The sequence below is a fragment of the Myotis lucifugus genome, unplaced genomic scaffold (assembly GCF_000147115.1).
Source record: "Myotis lucifugus unplaced genomic scaffold, Myoluc2.0 scaffold_251, whole genome shotgun sequence".
In the NCBI taxonomy this organism is placed as follows: Eukaryota; Metazoa; Chordata; class Mammalia; order Chiroptera; family Vespertilionidae; genus Myotis; species Myotis lucifugus.
In genome coordinates this window covers 472,779-498,916 of record NW_005871299.1, presented here as the reverse complement: position 1 = coordinate 498,916, position 26,138 = coordinate 472,779, and the positions used below count along the sequence as shown (strand labels likewise).

At 36.0% G+C, this 26,138-nt stretch overlaps 1 protein-coding gene across 6 annotated transcripts; it reads left to right on the top strand.

Annotated features, from left to right (window-relative positions):
- The first annotated feature begins 496 nt into the window (after positions 1-496).
- Positions 497-22,798, top strand: ZRANB2 (zinc finger RANBP2-type containing 2). Of its 6 annotated transcripts, XM_023762557.1 has the most exons (13): positions 497-625; positions 4,024-4,076; positions 4,168-4,276; positions 5,221-5,303; positions 9,959-10,035; positions 10,308-10,442; positions 11,842-12,011; positions 13,502-13,588; positions 15,732-15,887; positions 16,950-17,023; positions 17,565-17,735; positions 21,071-21,194; positions 22,657-22,798. In XM_023762557.1, exons 1-10 carry the CDS (start codon positions 570-572, stop codon positions 16,981-16,983), a joined length of 960 nt encoding a protein of 319 aa, XP_023618325.1. In that variant the 5' UTR covers positions 497-569; the 3' UTR covers positions 16,984-17,023; positions 17,565-17,735; positions 21,071-21,194; positions 22,657-22,798. The 6 variants fall into 6 exon arrangements, with proteins under 6 accessions (XP_023618325.1, XP_023618326.1, XP_023618324.1 ...); XM_023762558.1 differs by having other exon boundaries at positions 16,954-17,023; positions 17,565-21,194; positions 22,657-22,790; XM_023762556.1 differs by having other exon boundaries at positions 21,071-22,790.
- Positions 22,799-26,138: the final 3,340 nt, after the last annotated feature.

The window sequence follows — 26,138 nt, the reverse complement described above, 5'->3', positions numbered from 1 at the left end:
GCTTATCTGTATTTATGTATCAAAAAACAATAATTTTCTAAACGACATGATTTGTGCATAACAGAACATTTTCAATCCTTTATTGAAGTACGAGTTCCAAAAACTTGGGTGACACACTGTTCCTAACCCTTTGAGCAACCCGCCAGCTATTCCAAGACCCAAGCTGAATACAATCGCTTCTGCCTCGGCCTACGTGGCTCCGCCCATCTGAGCTATGAACGTACTTTCCTTTTGGGTCCTCCCGCCTGTAGGGGGCGCTCCAAGGCTTCGAGGGCCTAGAGACCTCCCGCCTGGGGTGCCCCTGCGGCGCCTGTTAGTTTAGCTCGGGAGAATACATTTGCGTTATAACTCTTTTGGCCAGGAAAAAAAAATCGCACAGGCATCTTACTCTGGACAATAACGTTTAAACTCAATCCCGGCCGAGGGCCCACATCACCAGCCCCTGACGCAGCGACGGCGAGGAGTCAGGCGGCACGAGGACAGCCCCGGAGTCCCGAAAGTCCCCAGCCCGCTTTCCTCCGGTGAAGACGTAGCTGCGGGTGGCTGTGCTGGTGGCGGCGGCGTCCAAGATGTCGACCAAGAATTTCCGAGTCAGTGACGGTGACTGGATTTGCCCTGACAAAAAGTGAGTCCAGCCAGGGCCCCGCCTTGGAGCGCGGTTGATCGGTGACGTCTTTCTCAGATCGGTTCGGCGTGTTCCCTTTTACGATCCCCGTTGCCTTCAGCCGGGAGGAGGCGGCGACTCCGGGCTCCTGGGCGGGAAGGAGGCTCCCAGTCTCCTCACGAGGAGGGCTTTCGTGATCATCCCTCCAGCGTTTCCTCGCTCCTATGTCTCCAGTCAGCCCCTCATTTTGGAGAGCGAGATGGGCCTCCCCGTTACCCCCACCCCCCGCCCCCGCCCGGCCCGGCCCGGCCCGGCCCGGCCAGGTTTCAGCCGTCAGGACATCTTCCCCGGTGAGGCCCGCTTGGTATTGGATCTCCCTCACGTGACTTTTCCCCGCAGAACTTTGTCTTGTTCGAGGAAAGCGTCTCGCTCTTTGGCTTCTCATAGTTCACCTTGTTGGATTTTTTTTTAAAAAATGTAAACGCTTCTTCGTAGTGTATATATAACCCACCAACCCCCCCCCCCCCCAAAAAAAATTACACAACAACAACACTACCCTTCTTTGGGGTGGGAAATCCTGACTTTTTTCCCTTAATTTCCCCCACAAGAAGGAAACCTTTCGCCTCGTTCCAGCCGAGAGGCTGGAGGCCCGCGTTTCCGCCGCGGGGAAGGCCCGCCGCGGGGAAGCACGTGCGGTGACGGCGCTGCCTTTGACATTGTTGCCCAAGTCATTGTGCTCCGTCCGGCGGCGGTTTCCATCGAAGGGCACTCCCGTGGGTGGATCTGTTAGTAAATATGTGGAGATGGCTGTGGAAAGTCATGGTCAGGAGCACTGAGCGCACAACTCACGTCCGAATAAAAACCTGGGATCCCCCGGTGCCGCCGGCAGAGCTGACGGTGGTAAAGACGAAAGACTTGGAAGCAAACAGAGACCCGGGTGTAATGTCAGCCCTATTGCTTGTTAACCACGTAACCTTGTTAGTTAACGTTGCTTAAAAGTAAAAACTGGGATAGAGTGGCTTCCGGAACCATAAATACATGAAATAGCATAGAGAGTGCGAGGAGAGCAGTGGCACGGAGCAAATGCCCATTGACAGCGATTGGCCCCCGATGTCACTCAGGGAGATTCAGGCCTTATTTCCTCAGCGTTTGTTCTCTGCCCATACTTTGAGCAGGTTTAATGAGCCATCATGGTTTTTACATAACAAATTGGTGGCTCTCCATTGCATAATATCCATAGCTATACTATTTATGGTGGCCACGACCCACAAACAACCCAAAGGTTCGTCTGTAACTGAAATACATATTGGTATATTTGCACAGTGGAATATGATACTGGGTAAGTAGAGGATCTAAATTTACTTGAAAAAATCATCAGTGAATCTCCAAGCAAAATGTTGAACAAATAGAATAAGGATGGAAAGGTATTTTTAAAAAGTCAATTGCATAAAAATTAAGGTAACCGGAAGGATTCCAGGTCTGTTTGACAATCTCGAACAAGAACGAGAGTGATGTGTTAGAAATATCATTGCTCCTAGAGGTAAGACTATTTGAAAACATTCCAAGGGTATTCGACGTCTCTCTTGTGGTGTTGGTCGCTTGTAGAATAACGTGCTTTTGATAGCCTCATTAATGCCACACACCCAGATATTTGAAGGAGGTCTCTCCGTTACAGACATGTGGGTAGAATATTATTGCTACATATAAATCCAGGAAACATTTTTCAGAATGTGTTTGGGTCAGAACAGATATTCTTGGGCGTTGGAGGGGACCAGAAAGTTATTTGGAATGCTTTGGTTTAGTGGTGATTCCATACTTCACATCTTTATTTTATTCCAGTATAATAACTAAAAAAAAGTAAAGTTTTTTTAAATTTAAGTTTTACATGTTAGACCATTTAACATTCTGTTACTGATATGCACACGCACTATTCAGACCATGTTAGTGAATCCAATATTTTTTTGTTTTTATTTAAGTTTGTAGACTATAAGCATAAAGTGATACTGTTAATCCATGTGTTGAGGTTATTGGTTATGATTATAATTTTTTAAGTTAGCTTTCAGAGGTTTTGATAATCCAAAAAACTCCATTTCCTTATAATTATTGAACCTATGTATAGTTTTTAGTCAGTAGAATCCATCTATCTTCCTTTCCTTACAATCCCACCTCCTACTTGTAAAAAGAGTGTGTTATCAAGATCCATGAAGCCCTCTATGATTTATTTATTTTCTCCCCACTGGTCCACCCTTAGGATTTTGTATTTCTTATAATACTTAATACATTTGTGTGTATATCTTATTTTCTATACTGGGAGTTACTTTGAAGTTTTTTTGGAACTCCCAGGTGCCTTGTCAGTAATTGTAAGTGGAGTCATATCTTACCTCAGCTTTGCAAGGGGATTTTATTAAAACTACAGTTATAGTGCCCTAACAGTGTGGCTCAATGGGTTGGTGCTTCATCCCGTGCACAGTTTGATTCCAGGTCAGAACTCTGCCATACTTAGGTTTTAGGCCTGATCCTCAGGGTCGGGCATGTAGGGGAGGCAAATGATAGATGTTTCTCCCTCAAATCAGTGCTTCTCCCTCTGCCTCCTCTCTTTTCCCCCTCCCCCTCTCATCCTCCCTCTCTAAAAATCAATTTTAAAAATTACAGTTATATGCAACTTAACCACAGAGATATGTTCAGAGAAATGTCATTAGGCCATTTTGTCATTGTGCAAATACAGAGTTCATGTACACAAACCTAGGTGGTATAGCCTACTTACTACACACCTAGGCTGTATGATACATAGCCCATTGCTCCTGGGCTACAAGCTTATATATGGCACGTTACTGCACAAAACAACACAGGATTAAATCAACCAGTAACATAGTCATTTATTGTCATTATCAAGTATTATGTACTATACATAATTGTATGTGCTAAACTTTTATACTACTGGCAGCCTAGTAGGTTTGTTTATACCAGCATCACCACTTGGCGTTGCAGTAAGAAGTTACTAGGCAATAGGAGTTTTTCAACTCCATTATAATCTTATGGAACCACTGTTGTATATGCTGTTCATTGCTGACCAAAATGTTATTTGGTGCAAAACTGTAATGACATGCACTAATAGGACACTGAGTCATAGAGATCCTAAGTGACTTACCAGGATCACATAAGTAGAAAGTGAGATATTGAGTTTCTTATCCTGCACTTGTGACTTTAAATCGTACATTTTCCCACTAAATTGTGAGGTTTTTTATATTTGTTTTTTGTAGTTAATATTAACTACATGGCTTTAGAATGAACTTAGATGTCATTAGAATTTCTGGATCCAGGTATATAGTGAGGGAGGACACATTTGAAAGTTGTGTATATAGGATTTTAAAAATTATATTGGTTTAAAATTATCTAAATATTTTTCACTTTATTTTCAGATGTGGAAATGTAAACTTTGCCAGAAGAACCAGCTGTAATAGATGTGGTCGGGGTAAGCATTAAGGAAGCTTCTATTAGGACAGTATATACAGATGAATTCATTATTTCCCCAGATTCATATTGCATAATTTTTCTATTTTCAGAGAAAACAACTGAGGCTAAGATGATGAAAGCAGGGGGCACTGAAATAGGAAAGACACTTGCAGAAAAGAGCCGAGGTCTATTTAGTGCTAATGACTGGCAGTGTAAAACGTATGTGTTTATTATCATCCACTCTTCTTCCATAAAAATGTATCTTATTACTTGTTAATGTTACCAACTCTTATTAGTCACATTAACAAGCCAAGGTCACCTTTAAATTAAAGATCTGTTGATTGTTATTCAGTCTGTATCTCATATATATAAGTGTAAAGAACTATTAAGTTCTATTTTTTAATGGTAATATTAGTTGTTACAAGGATGGGGTATATATACCAATAAACATGCTTAAGGTGAGCTGACATCCCCAAAAAAGCCTACTTCTATTACTGAAAAATCTCAAAAATAATTATTAATGTGAAATACACCATAAAAGTTATTTTACCTGTTTACAAAGTAATTTTAGAATCATGTGTGCCATAATAATTATTTCTAGTTAGATAGATTTCTTAATATTTTTGAGTTCTATATTGATTTTTCCAATTTCCATTTTTTTATGTTGTGCACATGAATCAAATATATAAAAGGATTTCATCTGAAGGGGGTCTTATAAATTTCTGATCCTATAGATATTAATTTGTGCTGAAGAATTTTCCAGCAACAGATTAAGACTGGGTTTGGAATTCAGAACTTGAACTGACTCCTCAAAAAGGAAAAAAATGACCCTTCTTTGAGGTGAATTCAGAGGCAGAAATTAGTAGAATCGTTGATTTCAAATGTTTTTCCCCTAAGGCATCAGAATCTCTATAATTTGTCATTTCTTTTTCATAAAATGAGAAAGGCACCATACTATATTGCTTTTGCTTCTCTGCTTAGTTAGAACCCACATTCTCTCTTCAGAAAAAAAAGTACAATGGTACATTTTCCTTGTTTGCAATATTCTTAGTATATTATGGTAGTGATTTCATCCTAGTTTTTATTTTAAAATTCTAGAATGTTTAAAAATTTACTATTTTGCTTGTAGTTATCTACTAACTTGATATTTTTAACTTCTAAAGTTGCAGTAATGTGAATTGGGCAAGAAGATCAGAGTGTAACATGTGTAATACTCCAAAGTATGCTAAGTTAGAAGAAAGAACAGGTAAGATAAAGGCACATTCTAACAATGATTTTTGAAGAATTAAAAGTTTAATTGACAGTTATATCATCTGAAGAGCACAGTGATTGAGGATTCTTTCTGTTCTACTTTTATGGTTTTTTTCCCTTGATTTTTTTCCCTCATACTCATAAAAATCATCTTTTGTTTTTGAATTTTACAATTTACAAAGTACAGCATTAGGAAGCTGTAGCCTAACAGTGACATTAGAATACTTTTAGAAATCCTCTATTTACTCCCTTTTTCCCCACTGATCTGAATGTTTATTATCCTATATAATAAAAGGCTAATATGCAAATCGACCGAACAGTGGAACAACCAGTCGCTATGATGCACACTGACCACCAGGCGGCAGACACTCAACTTAGGAGTTACCCCCTGGTGGTCAGTGCGCTCCCACAGGGAGAGTGCCGCTCAGCCAGAAGCCAGGCTCACGCTGGCGAGCACAGCGGCGGTGGCAGGAGCCTCTCCCACCTCCACAACAGCGCTAAGAACATCAGTTGGACATCTCCCGAGGGCTCCCAGATTGCGAGAGGGCGCAGGCTGGGCTGAGGAGCATACCCTACCCCCCCCCCCCCCCCCCAGTGCATGAATTTCATGCACAGGGCCTCTAGTTAAGGCTAACCGCAATAGAAACAATACACTGATCTTTGTTCTTTTGATTTCATTAGAATAAATTCTCAGAAGTTGGATTATTTAATTTGTTTAAAATATAGAATCACAGAATTTTCAAGTTAGTGCCTTAGTTCTTCCTTTGAAGTACATGTTATATTCATCCCCTTTTCTCTGTTCATTTCACGGCCCTAACTTAGGCTTGACTTAAATGTGTGTTCAATATCGTTCACCTCTTTACATTTTATTATGAGACAAATTTGAAAATACTTTTATATTAACACCTACAGAGGTTCTTGGTTGCTTGTGTCACTTAACTATTTTAGCCCTGGCCTATGTGGTTCAGTGGATGAAGCATTGGCATGAGCACTAAAGGGTTGAGGGCTTGATTCCCAGTCATGGGTGTATACCTTGGTTGCAGGTTCTATCACCAGCTCTGTTCTGGCACGTGAGGGGGGCAGGGACGCCACCAGTCAAAGTGTCTCTCTCACGTTGTTGTTGTTTCTCTCTTTTTCTCCCCCTCCCTCCCTTCCTCCACTCTAAAAATCAATGGAAAAAATATCCTTGGGTGAGGATTAACAAAAAAGCAACTATATTTTAAAACCTTCTTTAAAAAGCTCAAATTCTTTAAATGGCACTAGAATTATGTTGTTTTCTATATTCTTTCATTGATTAAATAACTCATTGGCCATTGTGCAAGATGTTGGGGATACTTGGGTAAGCAAAATAGACATCTAGAGCCAAAGATTAAGTCTTTTTAAAGAAAGCAGTGTGTTTGATAAAGCATTGTTTAAGCTAAGAAGAAAAAGAATTACCTAAGTAACAAGTTGAAGATGATTGCAAGCAAGGGTAAACAGCTTGTGTAAAGGACCTGAGACCTGAAAGAATGTATCATGTTGGATGTAACTAGATTGTTACTCTTGACTTGATACCTTTGAAGTTTAGATTTTTACTGTGAGTCATCTCTTAGCTCCAGAAAACACTTCAGAAAAAGAAACACTTTTAAAAGTCAAAAGCCATTTAAATCATGGTGTATGGAGTTTATTTTATTCTAAATATAATGGGAAATATCTGAAAGATTTTACACAAGGAAGCAACACCTCAATTTTTTTAAAAATATTGCTGATTTGTAGAAAAATAATTTGAGGGAGGGTGGCAAGAACAAAAACAAGAAGACCAATTTTTACAATATAACCTGACAAACTTCAAACCAATGGAAAGAAGGAAACACATATAGGCCATGCCAACTCACCTTTTTTCAATGAAAATGATGTGTTCAAGTTTTTTCATGATAGAGAGCTGTGTGTTCCATGTATCCATCCCTTCATAAAGGTGGATTTGTTGTATTGGTTCACACAACATTCTATATAATAAAAGCATAGTGCAAATTGTCCCCTTGACCAGGAGTTTGTCCGGGAGTTCGGCCAGAGGTGGGGCCGGCGGGGGGGAAGGGATGGAGGCCCTGGCTGGCAGCTGCGGTGGCAGCAGGCTACTGGGAGGAAGGGAGGGAGTACCCAGCTGGCAGCCGCTAGGGCAGTGATGGCGAACCTTTGATATTTGCAACCATGGTAAAACAAAGACATATTTTTGATATTTATTTTATATATTTAAATGCCATTTAACAAAGAAAAATCAACGAAAAAAATGAATTCGCGTGTCACCTATGGCACACGTGTCATAGGTTCGTCATCACTGCGCTAGGGGCTCTACCAGTGCACGAATTTCATGCACTGGGCCTCTAGTACCTTGTCAGCAGATTATTTAGGTTGTTTTTCTGTGGCCTGTATGAGATAACATGAAAATAGCTTTGTATTTGCTATGATATTCATATTAAAGTAATTTCTACTTACATATATATATGCAAAATTATGTGAATTATAGTTCACTTTCTAAATTTTGGCTATAATGTATTCTTTAGCTCTCCATTTTTGCCATATCATTTTTCAACTATAAATTACTAAATGATGGAAATACCATGAATTTTTTTTACCTACTTCTAAGTATTTTGAAGTTTAGATTTTTACTGTGAGTCATCTCTTAGAATTTGTTATTTATCAAACTACTCATACTTTAATCTTGGGATGTACTGATACAATGTTAACTAAATTTAGAGACAAAGTATTGTTGAATTATAACTTTTCATTGTTTTTGTAATCCAGAAAAAAACATTGAGTATGAGTGGTTCTCTTGAGGTGAACATAACCCACTTGTGCTTAGTTCTGTCTTTTTATGATATTCTGAAAAACTACAGCCAAAATGTTAAGGAAAAGTTAATGGTATTTAATACACTTGTTATTCATGTTATATGGACAAAAAGAAAAGGAAATTCTTAAATTTTTCCATTGGAGTGCATATTGTCTCTGAAACAAGGTAGGAAGAGGAGGAAAAGGATGATATGCAAATATTTCAAAGATAAACATTGATACATTGCAGTTTTTACTGGTACAAAGTATAATGAGAAAAGAATGTTATATTAAAGAAGATGATATTTATTATGCTACTCTATTAAAACAAAGCCGTTTCACTATTCGTGGCTGTTAATGAAATGATAATAGGATAATGATCATTCTTTTAATGCCCATGTTTGATAAATTTAAACTCACAAATCCCAAATTAAAAGTATTTGTTTGCAAGTTTAATGTTTTTCTGGTTCGTGAGGTCCTTAAATCTGGAAATCACTGGCCTCATGTGCTGGTATTGCTCTGGAATGTTAGGGTAGATTGTTAACTCTTGACTTGATACCTCAATTATTTTTCAGTGGGAGATTTACTCAAACTCTCTCATCTCACTTTCTGTAAAACTAACTCACTTTCTCATTCCAATCTCTGTGAAATGTATGTGAAAGACTTAGTGGTGGGGGGGGGCGGGGGGGTGACAGTCTACTTGTAGGTGTTAATTGTGACATCAAAGAATAATGGTTTGCTGATCTTGATTACTTTTTAATAGAATATTTTCAGTTTAAAAGTTAATTGGCTGCTTCAGAGACCCTTCAGTGACTTTTACCTCTGTATTAAAAACAATTTCATTAACCCTTTGCAGTCCAATTTTATTTTTGGAATAAAAAATAATTAATTGACGGGATTGAATGTTGAACCGGTTTGTGGTGTCGACCTCAGCCTTGACGTTGGACCTGCTCCTAGCGCCTGGTCTGTTGAGTCAGCCTCCACGTTGGACCGAAAAGGGTTAAAAGCAGTTTGGATCTCCATTATCATTTTGCCTGGTGTAATTTGTAATTTTAGCCCAGCAAAATTTCAATATATCAAGACTGCAGACTATCTGCAGTTGGTAAACAGTGAACTTTGATTCTTGGTTCTTGTTTAAGCCAATTCACCTAAAGAATTATGATAAACTACAGAGAAAAGTCCTTTTTACTTTTTAAACTTAGTTATACCAGAGGTTTGAGGAGATGTTTTTCACCCATATGTTCCCATACATGCTCTGCCTCTTTGATGCAGTGGTTCTCAACCTTCCTAATGCCGTGGCCCTTTAATACAGTTCCTCATGTTGTGGTGACCCCCAACCATAAAATTATTTTCATTGCTACTTCATAACTGTAATTTTGCTACTGTTATAAATCATAATGTAAATATCTGATATGCAGGATGTATTTTCATTGTTACAAATTGAACATAATTAAAGCATAGTGATTAATCACAAAAACAATATGTAATTATGTATGTGTTTTCCGATGGTCTTAGGCAACCCCTAAAGGGGTCACGACCCACAGGTTGAGAACCACTGGATTAAGGACACTTTGAAATTGAGAAGAGCTGGAAGTATACTGACAGGACTTTCTAACCTTTTAACCTTTAAGTATCTCACATTGAGACTTTTCTCTGTAGTGGTTTTTTTTTTTTATTTTTTAAATAATGCTTTTTAAAATACTAGTAATTATTATATGCACAGGCAAATCTCATGGCAAGATTTTTCTTTTTTTTGTTGCTTGGAGATGATTTTGAGGAGTTTTTTTTGTTTTGCTATTTTAATGAATTGTCAGAGGATAACAATTTATGCCCTTCATATTTTAGGATATGGTGGCGGTTTTAATGAAAGAGAAAATGTTGAATATATAGAAAGAGAAGAATCTGATGGCGAATATGATGAGGTAATAAGCTATGCATTAGTGTGCAGGTTGAATACAAATTAGAAAAACATGTTAGAAAGTATCTTAAGTGCAAAGGAAAAATATAAATGTATCTTACTTTTGTAAGTACACTTTGAGTCTTACAAAAACATTTTAGGAAATCATAATTGACTTTATATAATTGGCATAATGGAGTTAAAATGCATATTAATTTAAATATATGCAAATTTTTTTTGAAAAAAAGTATTAGTACATTTTTAGCTGACAGAAATTTTATGAAACTTTTTCTCTAGTTTGGACGTAAAAAGAAAAAATACAGAGGGAAGGCAGTTGGTCCAGCATCTATTTTAAAGGAAGTTGAAGATAAAGAATCTGAGGGAGAAGAAGAGGATGAGGATGAAGATCTTTCTAAATATAAATTGGATGAGGTAAATGATTTCCTTTTTTCCCCTTTGTATTATTTCAGCTATGACATAATATACGAATGTTTTTGATGACCTTTGGCCCATGGTGAAGATATGTTCTGGCTGTGTACTCGTTTGTTCTCACCAAGGTTTTGAGCTTTCACTCTGCCAAGCACTATTCTGGCTCTGGAAATACAATAATGACTGAGACAGAAACACCCTTCTTTTAATGGAACTTAAGTAAATAAAGGTTCCCTGAATAGGAAACAAGCCAGCAACATTTTTAAAAAAATCAACATAGGCTAGTGTGACTAGAGCAAAGGGAAGAATGTGGGAGGGCAGCGACTACATGAGGTCTGGTGTTTGTTCTGTGGGCCTGAGTGTGAAGTTTTATGGTTGAATGTATAGGTCTAGATTAAGATCATAAGAGGCCCTTGAATGCAACTAAGCAAATCAAAGTTTTTAAGAAACAAATAAGGTATCTGACCTGTATTTCAGAGTGATGAGTGTCAGTATGCACAGGCGACCATTGAACAACACGGGTTTGAATGGTGCAAGTCTACTTATACACAGATTTATTTTTCAATGCATATTATAATGTATTGTCTTTTTCTTGTGATGTTCTTAACATTTTTTTCTCTAGCTTTATTGTAAGAATACAGTATATAATACATATATCATAAAATGTGTTAATCAACAGTTTGTGTTTTCTGCAAGGCTGTTGATCAATAGGCTGTTAATACTTAGGTTTTAGGGGAGTCAAAAATTATGCACGGGAGGTTGGTGCCTCTAACACAGCCGTGGGCAAACTACGGCCCGCGGGCCGGATCCTGCCCGTTTGAAATGAATAAAACTAAAAAAAAAAAAAAGACCGTACCCTTTTATGTAATGATGTTTACTTTGAATTTATATTAGTTCACACAAACACTCCATCCATGCTTTTGTTCCGGCCCTCCGGTCCAGTTTAAGAACCCATTGTGGCCCTTGAGTCAAAAAGTTTGCCCACACCTGCTAACCTCTGCATTGTTCAAGGGTCAACTTGAACATTGAGATAATTGGGGAGGCAGAATGGATTTTCTGAGTTAGATCACATAAAAAGTTACTGTAATATCAGTAGAGAAAGAATGAAGTAGTAAGGGATATGGATTCAATGACTTTAATGGGAGTAAAATTGAAAATTGTTGACAGCTCTTTGGTACTACTTTATGACAGAAAAAGAGGAAATAAGTACTACTAGGTTTACTTCTTTGAAATATTTGAGATAGTTGTTAAGTCTGCTTAGCTTGAGAGTGAATTTGTTGAGATATTAATGATGTTATTTATATCCATATGGAGATGCACAGTACCTAGAACTGTTCATCATTCCTATTAGATAGCATTAATATCTAAATGTCGAGTATAATTGACTCTGAATTTTTGTTAGGATGAGGATGAAGATGATGCTGATCTCTCAAAATATAATCTTGATGCCAGTGAAGAAGAAGATAGTAATAAAAAGAAATCTAATAGACGAAGTCGCTCAAAGTCTCGATCTTCACATTCACGATCTTCATCACGCTCATCCTCCCCCTCAAGTTCAAGGTCTAGGTCCAGGTAAACGGGTACAGGTCAAGGGTAACACCAGTCAAAATGTCAGTATCTAACTTCTTTATTTATAAATTTTGTTTTGATTGACTGAATAAGCTTTCCTTTTATTTTAGAGATTTCATTCAAGTCATCTTTTAAAAGATAATTTTTTCTTAGTGCCTTGAAGTTACTGTCTAGTATTTTCAGAAATGCAAATTTTAATATGAAACTTCCTCAGTCCATTTATCTCCAGACCTTTTATTAAAATAGACTTTAAAGATCTAATTAAATCATTACATAAAGTGTATTATCTACCTATATAGTTTACATTTAGAAATTTTTAAGTAAAGTGAATATTTGTTTTCACTGGTAAAGGCTAATATAGAAATTTTCTAGGCCTTAAGTTTTTGCTTATTACATAGTGCTTAATTTACTTTGTTATAGGTATTCTGAATAAAGGAGAAAATTCAATCATATAAGTTTTATTGGCTTAATGCTTATAATTTTGAGATTTTCAGGAATAAATTAGAGGAGTCAATTGGTGGTGTACTTGAATATTATTTTGTTAGTAATGTAAAATTTTAGTAAATATTTCCTGATTGAGTAGTCAACAATAAAAATAAAATTTTATGTGAGAAAAATGAGTGCTTTGTATAAACTGTTTCCTTGAAGAATTCTTATTCATAGTTTAAGTTAATCAACATGCAATGAACTTTTAATGTATTTAGGAAAAATTATTAGCTAATTGAGTACTTAACAATTAGTTAAAGCTTAAAAGTGATTGATTCTAAAGATAATTTTAAGATGAAAATGTTACATTCTTTTGCTGCAGGCTATTTTAAGGAACAAATTAAAGGTGTAAGATTACTACTGAATTTTACTTCTGTTGTGACTTCTGAAATTTAAATGGACCATATCTCCCCTGTGTCATTTTTTAATTATATAATTACCTAAAACAATGACAGGGTTGTTAATGTATTTTTCCTTTAATTCTCTAACATTTGAGCAGGAAGAAAAATAGGGTTAAACAAACATACACATGTCAACATTTAAAGCTTCATACTAAATAGTGAATGAGGAAATGGAAGGGATTCTATAAGGAAAATTAATAGATATTTCAGAGACGCTAATTAAATATAAACTGCAACATTCAAATTTTTGGATATGTTAAGTCCTGTTAAGTTACTTTTAAATATTGTAAATGTAAAGTATTCAGTGTTAATAAAGTGATGATACTGGATGTTTTAATTTGTACAATCTTGAGTAATATTTAGAGTAATTTTGTCAAACTTGAAAAGTGATAGTTGATTATTTTTAAAAATTACCTATATCTTTGAGTTTTTGCATAAATATCAAAACAAAAAGTTACTTTAAAATATTATGTTATAAAAACATATATCAAAATAGTTGTCCTTTTATATGAAAATGAATTCTAATGCGTATCTTTCTTTCAGTGTTCATATCACAAAGTTCAATTAAGTGGTCCTGGAAAAAAAAATCCTTCCATGTTGTTCCAGGTCCCGTTCAAGAAGTTCTTCCAGTTCGCAGTCAAGATCTCGTTCCAGTTCCAGAGAACATTCGAGATCTCGTGGGTCGAAATCAAGGTGAATGAGGTAGCATCTCTCTGTAAAACAGAGAGAAAAAAGTATTTAAAGGCCGCAGAAGGTGTTGCTGCTTTTTCCCCCCTTATTTTGCTTCTATTGTCAATTTTATTTTAGCATTAGAAAACTAATGCACTTGCCTTGGCTTAATTTTCTCACCATGAGATGTTTCCATTGCCTGCAGTGTGCCAAGACATTCCCATGATTGAATTAAGGTTATTTTGCATTGTGCAAAGTTTGTTATTTGTGCTAAAATGTGATGAAGTAGGAAGACAGAGCCAAGTCTTATTACCAAATATCTCATACATTAGTTATGTTTGCAGTAGTAGTTCAAATAAAATTAGAAATATGCAAATAAAAAGGAAATGTTTATTCTTTTGTTTTTGTTTTTTGTTAATCCTCACTGGAGGATATTTTCACCTTTGATTTTTAGAGATTGGAAGGGAGGGAGAAGGGGGAAGGAGAGAGAGACACACACACACATTGCTTCCCACATTCACCCTGATGGGGGCAGGAACCTGCAGCCCAGGTATGTGCCCTTGACCAGACTCAAACCTGTGACCCTTCCAGTACGCAGACTGACGCTCTAAAGAAACACTTGCCAGGGCTTTTTTCTCATTTTTAAAAGGAAGAAAAATAAGTTCTTCTCAAAACAGATTTTGTTTTACAAGGCAATTGTTTCAATATTTATAGAAATGATTTTGTTATATCAGATAAAGTTTCTGGGGGGGGTCTTAAACATATATTCATTTCTCTGTAATATTACATAGACTATTATAAACAGTGTGTGAGAGCAGACACTCCTCTTAAATTCCACAAACTAAATCAAGAAGTTGGTTGGTTAGTCTAGAGTGTGGTCTTAAGTAATATTGTTAACTCTAGGTTGCATTTAGTTACACAATTTCTAAAAAAGCACATGAGACACCAGTTTTTCTAAACATTGTCTAAATATACTGCCTCTCTTTTTAAGTTAATTTATTGATCTAGTAAAGGCATCTAACATGATAAGGAAGACAAAAAAATTCCACTTGTGTGGAACTTTACACTGAAGTTTAGTGGTAGCTCCTTTGGTAAAAACAATGGCTTAATAGCTTATTAGCGCCAAGTCTATAGCATTAGAGGGCAACAACAGTTTAACAACATTAAGAAGAAAAGAATGATATGCACATTTGTATTAAGCCAATACAAAATAGAGAGCAAATGAGTTTATTGTTGTTACTGTGGTGATGATGTGTATTTATCTTTTGAGTGCTTCTTAGGTGAAGATAAGTCCTAGTTCCCTTTGGGAAGCACTGTAATAAGGTTTACAGAACAGCCTTTATATTCTTCCCAAACATTTTTTCATTGCTTATAACTTTCCAAAGAATTCTCCTTTTGGGCTTTCTAAGTTTATTTTAAGCCCAAAGGTGAATTTTTTGGGAAGTTTGAGCTAAATTACTTCAACCAAAATGTAAATGAAGAAAAAATTGCATTTAAACATTTGCATGGTTACCACTACCTAAAACATGTGAATGTCAACACTTCATACTTCATGAATAGTGGGCTTTCATAAAAATAAATATTGCTGATATAAATAAAGTTTTAAAGTTACTCATTTTATTTTTCTTTGAATATTTAGCAGTTTAATAGTTGCTGTTTTTCTCATTTCTGTCCCCTATCCCTGCTTTTCCTATAGCAACTTAACTAATAAGTTTTATAATTACACAAGGAATTGTTATGTTTACTTTTCTCAGGAGGTTGTGTATATATGATACATATTTTTCTCCAAGTGGAAGGATGTATTTTCTAGACAAAAATGTGTAAATGCACAGTTTACCTGTTGGTTTTGCTATTTATGTATACTTTAAAATGAAAGCCTTACGTTTTAAAAAAAATAATTTAAAAATTCTACTTTAATATATTGGGCTGGTTGTTAATCATAAGTAGTAAACACTTACCTTACAATTTTAAAAAGAGATGAGATTAAAGTAAATGTATTTAAATAGAATTGTGTTTATGGTTGAACCAGAAGTCTTCTGTTGAGTAAGCAGTAAGTATTCTCATAAAATTTTCAGTTATAAATCCTTTTTGTTTTTGGAGCTGTTAACTAAATCTGCCTCATTTCTTCTTTTAATGAAATGTTTGATTTGTTTCTCAATCAATGAAGATCCAGCTCCAGATCCCACAGGGGCTCTTCTTCCCCACGAAAAAGATCTTATTCAAGTTCATCATCTTCTCCTGAGAGGAACAGAAAGAGAAGTCGTTCTAGATCTTCATCTGGTGATCGCAAAAAAAGACGAACAAGATCACGGTCACCCGAAAGGTTTGGGTTTCTGTAGAAATAAGAATGGGTGTTCTTAAGTGTGTTTAATAGCTTAAACTTCTAGTCAAGGATCAGATTTTTATAATCTCCTTTAGTCCAACTTTAAATTATACTTTTCAACTTTAAACTTCAAAAAACATTAATTACTTTATCCTTTGTGCTTTGATCGGATTGTTTAGAAAAGTTGTAGATCAAGCCACTCTTCTATCTGTTCATTTTATTACTTAAATAATTATTTTCATATATAATTATAGCCAGCTCTCGGTTATTTCTATCTTTTAAGATTTAATTCAAAAGCTGTGTGTTGAAGTAATTTAGAAGTTGATTTCTATATGTATTTAGTTGATATTATAAATTTTACATTAAATATTAGAAATTAATATTCTAGGGCATCTAGTAAAAATAATTCTAGATCATTGGAAATCTGTCCTCATTTAAATATGTGTAAATGCATTTTCACAGCAAATTATTGTTTCATACTCTTTATAAGGAAATTGTTCTTGTAGCTAATACATTTTTCATCTTGCAGTACAAACCCCGTTGTTTTTTTCTTCTTTTTGAGAAGGACCTTTACTTGATTATGTTATCTATGTGGACATTTTTTAGTTTGGAGAGCATGTCATCTGTCAGCCTTTCCTACAACAGACTAATTAATTAATTAACTTTGCTCTTGATTGTCAACTTCTAATTATACAGTCAGTTTAATGGCTTCCTTTGTATCCTTGGCAAAATTTTTCTTATCCTTTCAGCTTGTGAAAGTAATGATTAGGTAAAATCTGATTATTGCTGGATTTAGTGGTAGGATGCCTCATGATTCCTATTTGCACAGAATGATTAGTTTTGCTTCACATTTTGAAGTTTAGATATTAAGGTTACACACAACTAGTCTTCTTTCTCTGCATTTGGTTTGATTTTGTTTTTTTGTAAGAAAATAACTCCATACTTGAGTGAAATTCATTCTGTTGATTTCTTACTACTTCTGCAAATTTTTATTTTAGCCACATATAATCCCCCTAGTTTGTTGTCATCTAAACTTAATGAACATGTTCTCTATTCCATAAGCCAGGTGATTGGTGAAAACACTAAACAACCCTGAGCCCAGGGCCAACCCCTCGGAACACCACTACTTTACCCAGGTTGATATATTGACTTATTCATATTAGCTGCATGAATATAACCATTTAACTAATTGTACAATCATCTTGTGAGACCTAGATTTCCAAATTGTAATTATTTATGAATATATATTCTTAATATACAGTCAGAAGCCTTGCTGTATCTGTTTTACATATAGACTTACCACACTATCTACAATGTATCACAGAGATTGTTTTAGTTACTCTTCCATTAACAAGTTTATATGGCTTTGTTGTATATTATCTGTAATTTTACATATTTTTGCAAGGCTTTTCTTCCTTAAATAATTGAGAGGTGGCTATATCTTGAAATGAGAGATTTTTTAATTATAGAGAATTTTAAATTATACTATTACTGGGCTCACATCCAAGGTCTAAACACTAATTTTATGTGTATAAGTTTATATCTTAGATTTTAATTGTTATTTTTTTCTAGTATAAGTAGGTCTGATTTTTGTATATTCTCAAAGTCTTATGAATGAATGGTGATATCCAACTCCAGCTTATTAAGACTACCTGCTTTCTCTATTATGTCTTACAGGCACCACAGGTCATCTTCTGGATCATCCCATTCTGGTTCCCGTTCAAGTTCAAAAAAGAAATAATGTATTAAAATTTACATCTTAAAAAAAAATCCAGTACAGTGCATGAAGCATATTTTTTAAGAAGTTGGTGTCTTACTTGGTCAAAAGTGCTAAGTCTTCTAGTAGAGGTGCATGCCTTTCATTGCTTTTCAGAACAATACAGCTGTGTTTATTTGTGAAATTAAAAGTAAATAGTATTTTAAGCCATAATGTCCCAAAATAGACGCTCTATTTATCATTCTTTATTTACAGTCATTTTTTTAAAAACCATCTCATCTATAACGAAGTACTTTCGCTTCTTTTGGTTTTTTGTTTTTGTTTACTTTGTTTCCTAATTTGAACTCTTGTTTTCCTCATTTCCAAATAGGAATTGTTTAGTGACTTAAGGTTATCTTAGGCTTGCCTGAACTTTGGGCATGGAGGCAAGACTGTGGTGAAGTAGTTGGAAACAGTCTGTTTATGTTAATCTGAGAAAAGGAGTTAGCCTCTGTATGTTAACCTATGACAAAGTGATTCTTCTCAGAAAAAGTTAAACTAGTTGTAAAACAGCCAACTAGAAACTTTATTCTTAAATTCCCTATGCTAAGGGTGCCTTAGAATCATTCTGTCTTTTATTCAGTTTTGCTTTTTGCACCACATTTAATGCAGAAAAATCTTGTGAATTGTAGAAGGAGAAAGGTGTTCCATATTTCTCACTCTGACACATCATTTTGAGCAAGAATATCTAACAGTTCATTTCTAATCTGCTGATATGGTTGTCTGATGAGGAAAACATCTTATTTCAAAATGTTTATCTTAATATTTTAAGAAGCTTTGTGTGATGTCTTTTAAAAATCCATTATCACACATGATAGGGTAGACAAAGCTAAATTATAGTTAATGAAGAAAGCTTCTGAAGTATAGTTCTCTTTGGGTGAAAGACCAACAGAGACATTGTTAATTTAAGCAAACCTTTGCTGTGAGATGTTTAACTTGAAACAATAAAATTTTTTTGAGTAATAAATGAAAATTTATTTCTGCACAACACAAGCAGAAATAATTGTTCCTGTTCACTTGAAATTACTTATGGCTTAAAATACTTTCAGAGTTTGTTTTATTTCTCAAAATTAAAATCTGGTCACAAGCTTTATTATGTCTTTTGGTTTAAAAACAAAAGGTTTCTCTTAACAGTATCTTCAGTGACAATGCAAGGTAAGTATGTTAAGGAAGATCAGCAGTTGTGCTTGAGGACTTTTTGTCATGGGGATCAATACCCATTATTCTTGTTCTGTTTTTTGGGGGGGTTTTTTGAACAGTAATGTCTTCTGCAGTTAAAAACTAAAATGCTTTAAGGCATTTTGTAGACAGACCAAACAAAATTATATTTGTTTCTTTATTTTAAAATGAGTGGTTTTTCTCTTCACTTGATCTAAAGATGAAATCAAAATATCTTATGTAGAAATATTTTGATAATATTTTTACAATGAACTTGCCCCTTGTTTTTTTTGTCTTAATTTTCTTTCCTACATTTACTGTAGTTTGCACAAGAACTTTTCTCTCTTGTAATTGTGCCTCAGACTTCTTGAAAGTCCACCTCCTAAAATGCCCAGATGATCTTTTAGATTTTACATGTTACTATTGGTTTATTCTTGTGCTTTCTGTATTTAAACTTTGGCTGTACTAAATAAATGCAAGATTATAAATTTAGCTAATAGTTGTTTACAGACAATTCAGATGATTATGATTTCATTTGGTTTTACTAAACTGTAGTAGTACATAAGGAAATGATGCTGTAGACAAATGTAAATAAAGCTTGTGAGTCAAGCAAGCATCAAGTGGTGTTTGTTAGAAATAAATTAGAAATTTTAAATGCTGATTTAATGTTCATTTTTAAAGCTATTTGCAGCCTTGTTTGTTACTTCTCATTTTAAACTCTTTATATTCACTTACTGCCGCAACCTTTTGCAGCAAGGGTTCAAGGATCTGGAGAAGGGGCTGCAACATAAATGGATATACTAGAAAAGAAATATAAATTTAGAAGGCATGCGGGAAAACCAGGCAGAGAACTCCCCCTCTAGTGGAGTGGCTCTCTGAATCTCCTGACACACGGCTTTTTTACTAGAATATACATTTGCCCTTTAGCAAAGCAAACAGACATTTCATTGGTAAGGTTTGATAAACAGTAAAGAATTATCAGGTTAGGAGATCTCCTTCAGCCATTTGGCCAGCAGCAGGGTAATATAATGCTGATTTTTTTTCAGCCCTACTGAGTATCAAAGTCCATCAGCCTTCTGAGGACTTCTTGCATTTATGACCTGCTGGTCTTAGCCTCCAGCAACTTACCCTGTATATAACGTCATCTTATTTTCATAGAGGAGTGCTTGGTTTAAAACATTATAAAGCATCACTATCACCTTGGGTACTCAAAAATCAGAGAGAATCACTGATCATCTGCCTCCTGCATGCCCCACACTGGTGATCGAGCCCACAACCCAGGCATATGGCCTGACTGGGAACAGAACCCATGACCTCCTGGCTCCTAGATCAATGCCCAACAACTGAGCCATGCTGTTCAGGCTCTGAATTGCTCTTAAAACTCACTTTATTGCACTCAATAACTGTTCTTTTTAACTGCTAAGTTATCTTAAGTTTCTATTTGCAGTCCTTTCACCAAGTTTAGAGTAAGCCCTAAATGTAAGATCATCTCTAGGCACATTTATCAAGATAAAACAATTCTTGTCTCAAAAAAGTTTCCTGTCTCATCTCTTCTTGCTATGTGGCATTCATAGCCTGTCTTATAGATGTTGGTAAGAAGATAGGTAATTAAAAGTCATTTAAGGTATGTAATAAGTGGCTTACAGGTATTATTTAATTTTCTCTGTCACCCTTACATAATATATCCCATTTAACATAAAGGAGGATTACACAGCTTAAGGAAATGAAAAACTTGCCCAAGGGAGCCACAGGTGAGGCTGAATGGGGATTAACCCCCAAATCTGATGGCAAAATTCAGTATTACCTATGATAATCAAATAAGCTTTTTGAGAAGATAACGTTAAGCCAAAATGGTCAGATGTTTTTTAATCCAGTGATTTTTATAAGAAGGTGATCATCTCAGTCATGTATGGGAAGATAGGTAGACATGTTCAGTTTGTGGAATACCGTAAATTTACAGAAAAGTTGTGAAGATTATAGAGAGAGTTTCCATAAACTCCCCATCCAGTTTCTACCATCGTTAAGATATTACCACATGTTTTTGTCAAAACAAAGAAAGCAGCATTGGTATATTACAGTTCAGATTTGATTTGAATTTTAACATTTTTCCATTACTTTGTTCTTAGATCCAATCCAGGTACCACATTTTCCTCTCTGGTCTGACATTTTTTCTTTGCTTTTGATGACTGACAATTGTAAGGAATAGTGGCCGGGTATCCTGTAAATGTCCTCTTATTTTAAGTTTGTCTATATTTTTCCTTGTTATTAGACTGGGGGTATGGGTTTTTGGAATATGAATACCATAGAGGAAAAATGCCTTACCACATCATACCAGGGTTACATGGTATCCATATGACATCACTGGAGATGTTAACCTTCATCACTTGGTTAAGGTAGGAATTGCTCTAATACACTATTGTAGTTAGTTTCTTTCCTCTTAACCTACTCCCATTTTTTGGTAGCAAATCATTAAGTACAGCCCACCTTCAGCGTAGGGATAGGAGTGGCAGTATTAAATGCCGTCTCCTGTGGGGGAAGGCTGTCTCTTCATAATTTGGATTCTTCTGTAAGAAAGTTTTGTCTACTTCTTTAGATCAGCATGGACTCATGCATATTTATTTATTTTAGACTTTAGGTCATAGTCCAGTGCAGTGTTTAGTTTATGGTTCAAATTGTTCCATCTTTAGCCATTGGGAATTTTTTCAGGTTGGCTCCTGTGTCTTTGACATGCCTCCATACTCCAATAGAACAGAAAGTAAATGATGGAGAGAAGGAAGAAGCGTTAGAGAGGTTCATCGAATACTTAATGGAATGGGATCTGGCAATGTGGTGGCAGTGGCGTCAACCTTAAATAGGGGTCTTGACAGTTAACTAGAGTAACAGGAGGAATGGATCCATGTAGTAGTAGAGCTAAGTTTGTAGTCACTGAGAGTGACCAGTAAACACGTTACGATTTTTTTCCCAGCCACACTGTAGCACATGGGTGCTTACCCAGGATATGGGGTGTTGTAGCATTATACACAGAAACAGAAGATAAACATGTAATAAGTAATAGTTCCTAAATGTCTATCAAAATAAAAGGTACTAGCATAAGAAAAATATAATAACCAGGTAAATTCATAAAAACTTTAATGAATTATTAAAATACATCTAAGAAGAAGATTATGAAGAAAGTTATATAGCATTACTCAAGTAAAAGACCTGGATTTAAAGCTAAAAATGTATAAGACAACCCCTTTCCTATTATTTCAATCCAGTGGGAGAACATTCCATAGAATTTTTCATGGTAGGAAAAAAAAAACGTAAAATGGGAAGAATCAGTTTTGCCTGAATGAAACCTTACAGATTAATAATGTGAGCTAATTTGTGAAGGTTCAAGATTTGATCACATCTTAGGGGACCAAAAATAACTGGCTATGGGAAACCTTGGAAAATGAGAGGAATTTGTAATAATGCTGTCTGAATTAAACTACCACATTGAACACTGATTGAAACTGATGAGGTAAAGACCTTTACAGTATCTCCAAAATGGAACATCTGTAACCTAGTGGAGTCATCACAAAGACTGAGTACCTCCAACCTGAATGTAACAAAGCACTAGTAATGTTTGCTTTAATGGGTGTGATCCAGTTTAGAATTGGCAGTGATAATTGATTTCTATATTTTTCCCCCTAGAGTTAAAGTACCTGCTTTGAATTTTTCATGGTAGCTCTATGACCCCGGCCATGTTCTTTATGTTTGGCACATAAGTATATAACAAATATTGGCTGTTATTTTTACCCTCTACTCATGTCTTCAGATATTTCATATAATACTAATACTCAAATTTTATTTCCTGCTTATTTCTTTCTACAGCACCAAATCTGTATCTCTACCCACTGTGTATCTGTCTCCCTTTAAATAAATGTCAGTTTCACCATATCTAAATTCCCCCAGTATCCACCAAAACCAGTATTATATTTCATATCAATAAACAGCATTATCAGTAACTCGGGAATTTTTGTTTTGTTTTCTTTCCTCTTTGTCTTTCTAATTAAATTGGGGTGACATTGGTCAATAGGAAGGAATCCTTAGATTTCTCTTTTGCTTCCCTACTCTAAACCAAATCTGATTTACTTAGAATTAATAGTTCTACCTCAAAGCCTCAAACCCACACTGCCCCATTACTACTGCCACTACTTTGGTTTGTAAGCTAAGATATTATGTTGCCTCCTAAATGGTCATCTGGCCTCCAGTTCTGTCTGGCAAATAGAAGGTTTTCCATAGTATTTGCTGAATTAATTTGTTTCACCAAACAGTGATACCAAAATGGTCTTTTTAACTATCAGTTCTGTTTGTCATTTCTTTCAGTGTCTTTCCATGGCTTTCAGGATTAAACTACAATCCTTTTATAAGTCATAAAAAGGTCATGTTTTTTTTTTAAGTACTGACATCTCACCACCTCATCCTCCTAAACTCCAAATCTAGTATACCTGGGTACATATGAACTACTTGGGAGAGACACTCATTGTTGTACAAGTTTCCTATGATATGAATGCCCTGCACACACTCCACTATCATCCCTTTCACATTTGGCCTTCACAACTCAATTTAGAATACTAAGATGCCATCCTGGTACTTCTGAGTTATTATAGGAATTAGGTGAATTTCTTGATAGACCATGTCTTTACCTAGTAGTCCTAGCCCTTCGAACAGCCTGTCAGGCAATCAATGTTTGACAAGGGAGTCAGTTAATATCTGCTATATTTTTTTAATATATATATTTTTTAAAATATATTTTTTATTGATTTCGGAGAGGAAGGGGGAGAGAGAAACATCAATGATGAGAGAGAGTCATTGATCTGCTGCCTCCTGCACTTCTACTGAGGATCGAGCCCACAGCCCCAGCATGTGCCCTTGATTGGAATTAGACCTGGGACCCTTCAGTCCACAGGCTGATGCTCTATCCACTGAGCCAAACCAGCTAGGGCTATGTTAACATCTCTTAATAGAAGTTCAGTAGAAGTTAAATATATTTTATTGATTTTTTACAGAGAGGAAGGGAGAGAGATATAGAGTTAGAAACATCAATCAGCTGCTTCCTGCACACTCCCTACTGGGGATGTGCCCGCAACCAAGGTACATGCCCTTGACCGGAATCGAACCTGGGACCTTTCAGCCCACAGGCCGACGCTCTATCCACTGAGCCAAACCGGTTTCGGCTGTTAACATCTCTTAATAGAAGTTCAGTAGAAGTAAATAGCTCAATATTGTGAATTTTAAAATGTAAGATGCAGGAGTAATACAATTAAATTTGTGGATTAAAATCCTTTCTAGGGTAAAAATTTAGTTAAAATATATAATATGTGAATATATACATTAAATTTTTAAAAAAACATTTGAACGTGTTATTTCAATTATCCTCCACTGGTTTATTGATTAAGCCAGTGGTTCTCAACCTTCTGGCCCTTTAAATACAGTTCCTCATGTGACCCGACCATAAAATTATTTTCGTTGCTACTTCATAACTGTAATGTTGCTACTGTTATGAATCGTAATGTAAATATCTTATATGCAGGATGGTCTTAGGCAACCCCTGTGAAAGGGTCGTTCGACCACCAAAGGGGTCGCGACCCACAGGTTGAGAACCACTAGATTAAGCAGACATGCCAGTTTGTGCACTCAAAGGAAAACAAAACCAGAGTTAAGTCAGTAGACCCCTAGGAAAGCTATCAGAGGTTTCTTAACACATTGCGTACCGCATAGAAATCTCTAAGACACGCCAGGGACCAGACGTTTTTGGGCAAACTGCATGTTATTTAAATCATAACTACAGGTCATAATGCACTTTAGGTGTTGTTTTTCAATAATTATAACTTATTTACAAAAACCAAGTTCCTAGTACTTTTTTAATGTATGGTACTACGTAAAACATTTTCCTCTATGAAGAGGGACCAAACAAAATTTACATAAGTATCTAGATTCGCTCCTTTTTCCATGGGCGGCACAAACTCTGCAGGCTAGGCTCTCGTAGGAAATTTTTTCTTTCCACTCGCTGGAATACACGTAGGTTCATGCTGCTTCATATCACCTGACAACCTTTTGGGTGGATCTTTACGAGGTGCTCTCCTTGCACCCCCAGGGGAAGGGCTGAACAGATTTGTCTCTGGTTCCGGAGAGCCTTCATTATTGTCATCTGTTATCCAGTCTCTCGCCACCGATAGCAGAAACTGTTTATACTTCACTTTTGCTTGTGGATTGAGGACATTGTACACTCTAAATGAATTGAAAAGTCCACAGTTTATAAAGTACAGCACTACTTTTTTTTGTCCATTTCATCGTTTTCCTTAGAATGGAACAACACGAAAGGAATTGATCCGCATGGTCAACGCCTTTCATGTGGGCATTGTATTCCTTGATGCAGGTAGGTTTTACAATATTCTCTCCCGTTTTTCTATTTTTTTTCCCTGTTGTCGAGACAGAAGTGTCATGGATCGTTGATATCATTCGGACAACCCGCTTGTCTTTCCATGCTAGGAGAAGAATATCGCCTTTTCTGGAAAATATTATGTCACCTTTCTTCATTCTTGATGTTTTCATTTTCAAATTTGGGGGTAAACCTCTACTCTCCCTAATAGTCCCGCAGACTCTAGTTTTGTTCTGTAGCAGCAATTCAGCAGTAGATGTAGCATTGTAATAATTATCCTGGTAAATATGGTGCCATATGCCAAGATAGGGTCCAAGGACTGAAAGAACAGTTTCTGGCAATTTCCTTCCTTCAGCAGTGTATATCTCCATACTGCAGATATAGCCGGTGTCACTCTCGCACACCATCCGAACAAGTAAACCGTATTTTGTTATTTTCGCTGGGTTGTACGTGCGAAATTTTAAACGTCCTCTCCATGGAATCATTCCCTTGTCCAAAAACAACTGTTGCTCTGGTTTGTATATTGTTCGAAATTTATGCAGGAAATAATCCAGCACAGGTTGAATCTTGAAAAGTCTCCCCGATGCCCTGACCGGTTTGGCTCAGTGGATAGAGCATCGGCCTGCAGACTGAAGGGTCCCAGGTTCAATTCCGGTCAAGGGCATGTACCTTGGTTGCGGGCACATCCCCAGTGGGGAGTGTGCAAGAGGCAGCTGATCGATGTTTCTTACTCATCGATGTTTCTAACTCTCTATCCCTCTCCCTTCCTCTTTGTAAAAAATCAATAAAATATATTAAAAAAAAAAGTCTCCCCTAGCGACTGTCCATTTTGGCGTTATCATTGAAATGCCAGAATGTCCATATTTGCTCAAATCTATGGCGACTCATTGTCTGTGGAAATATAGGGGTACATATCAAAGGATCTGTTGAC

What these genes read in the sequence shown, in the direction of transcription:
- ZRANB2 (XM_023762559.1), top strand. Translation starts at nt 570, where the DNA reads ATGTCGACCAAGAATTTCCGAGTCAGTGACGGTGACTGGATTTGCCCT. An exon ending in TGGATTTGCCCTGACAAAAA is followed by an intron (nt 626 to 4,023) that starts GTGAGTCCAGCC and finishes CTTTATTTTCAG; the next exon opens with ATGTGGAAATGTAAACTTTG. An exon ending in CTAAATATAAATTGGATGAG is followed by an intron (nt 10,443 to 11,841) that starts GTAAATGATTTC and finishes AATTTTTGTTAG; the next exon opens with GATGAGGATGAAGATGATGC.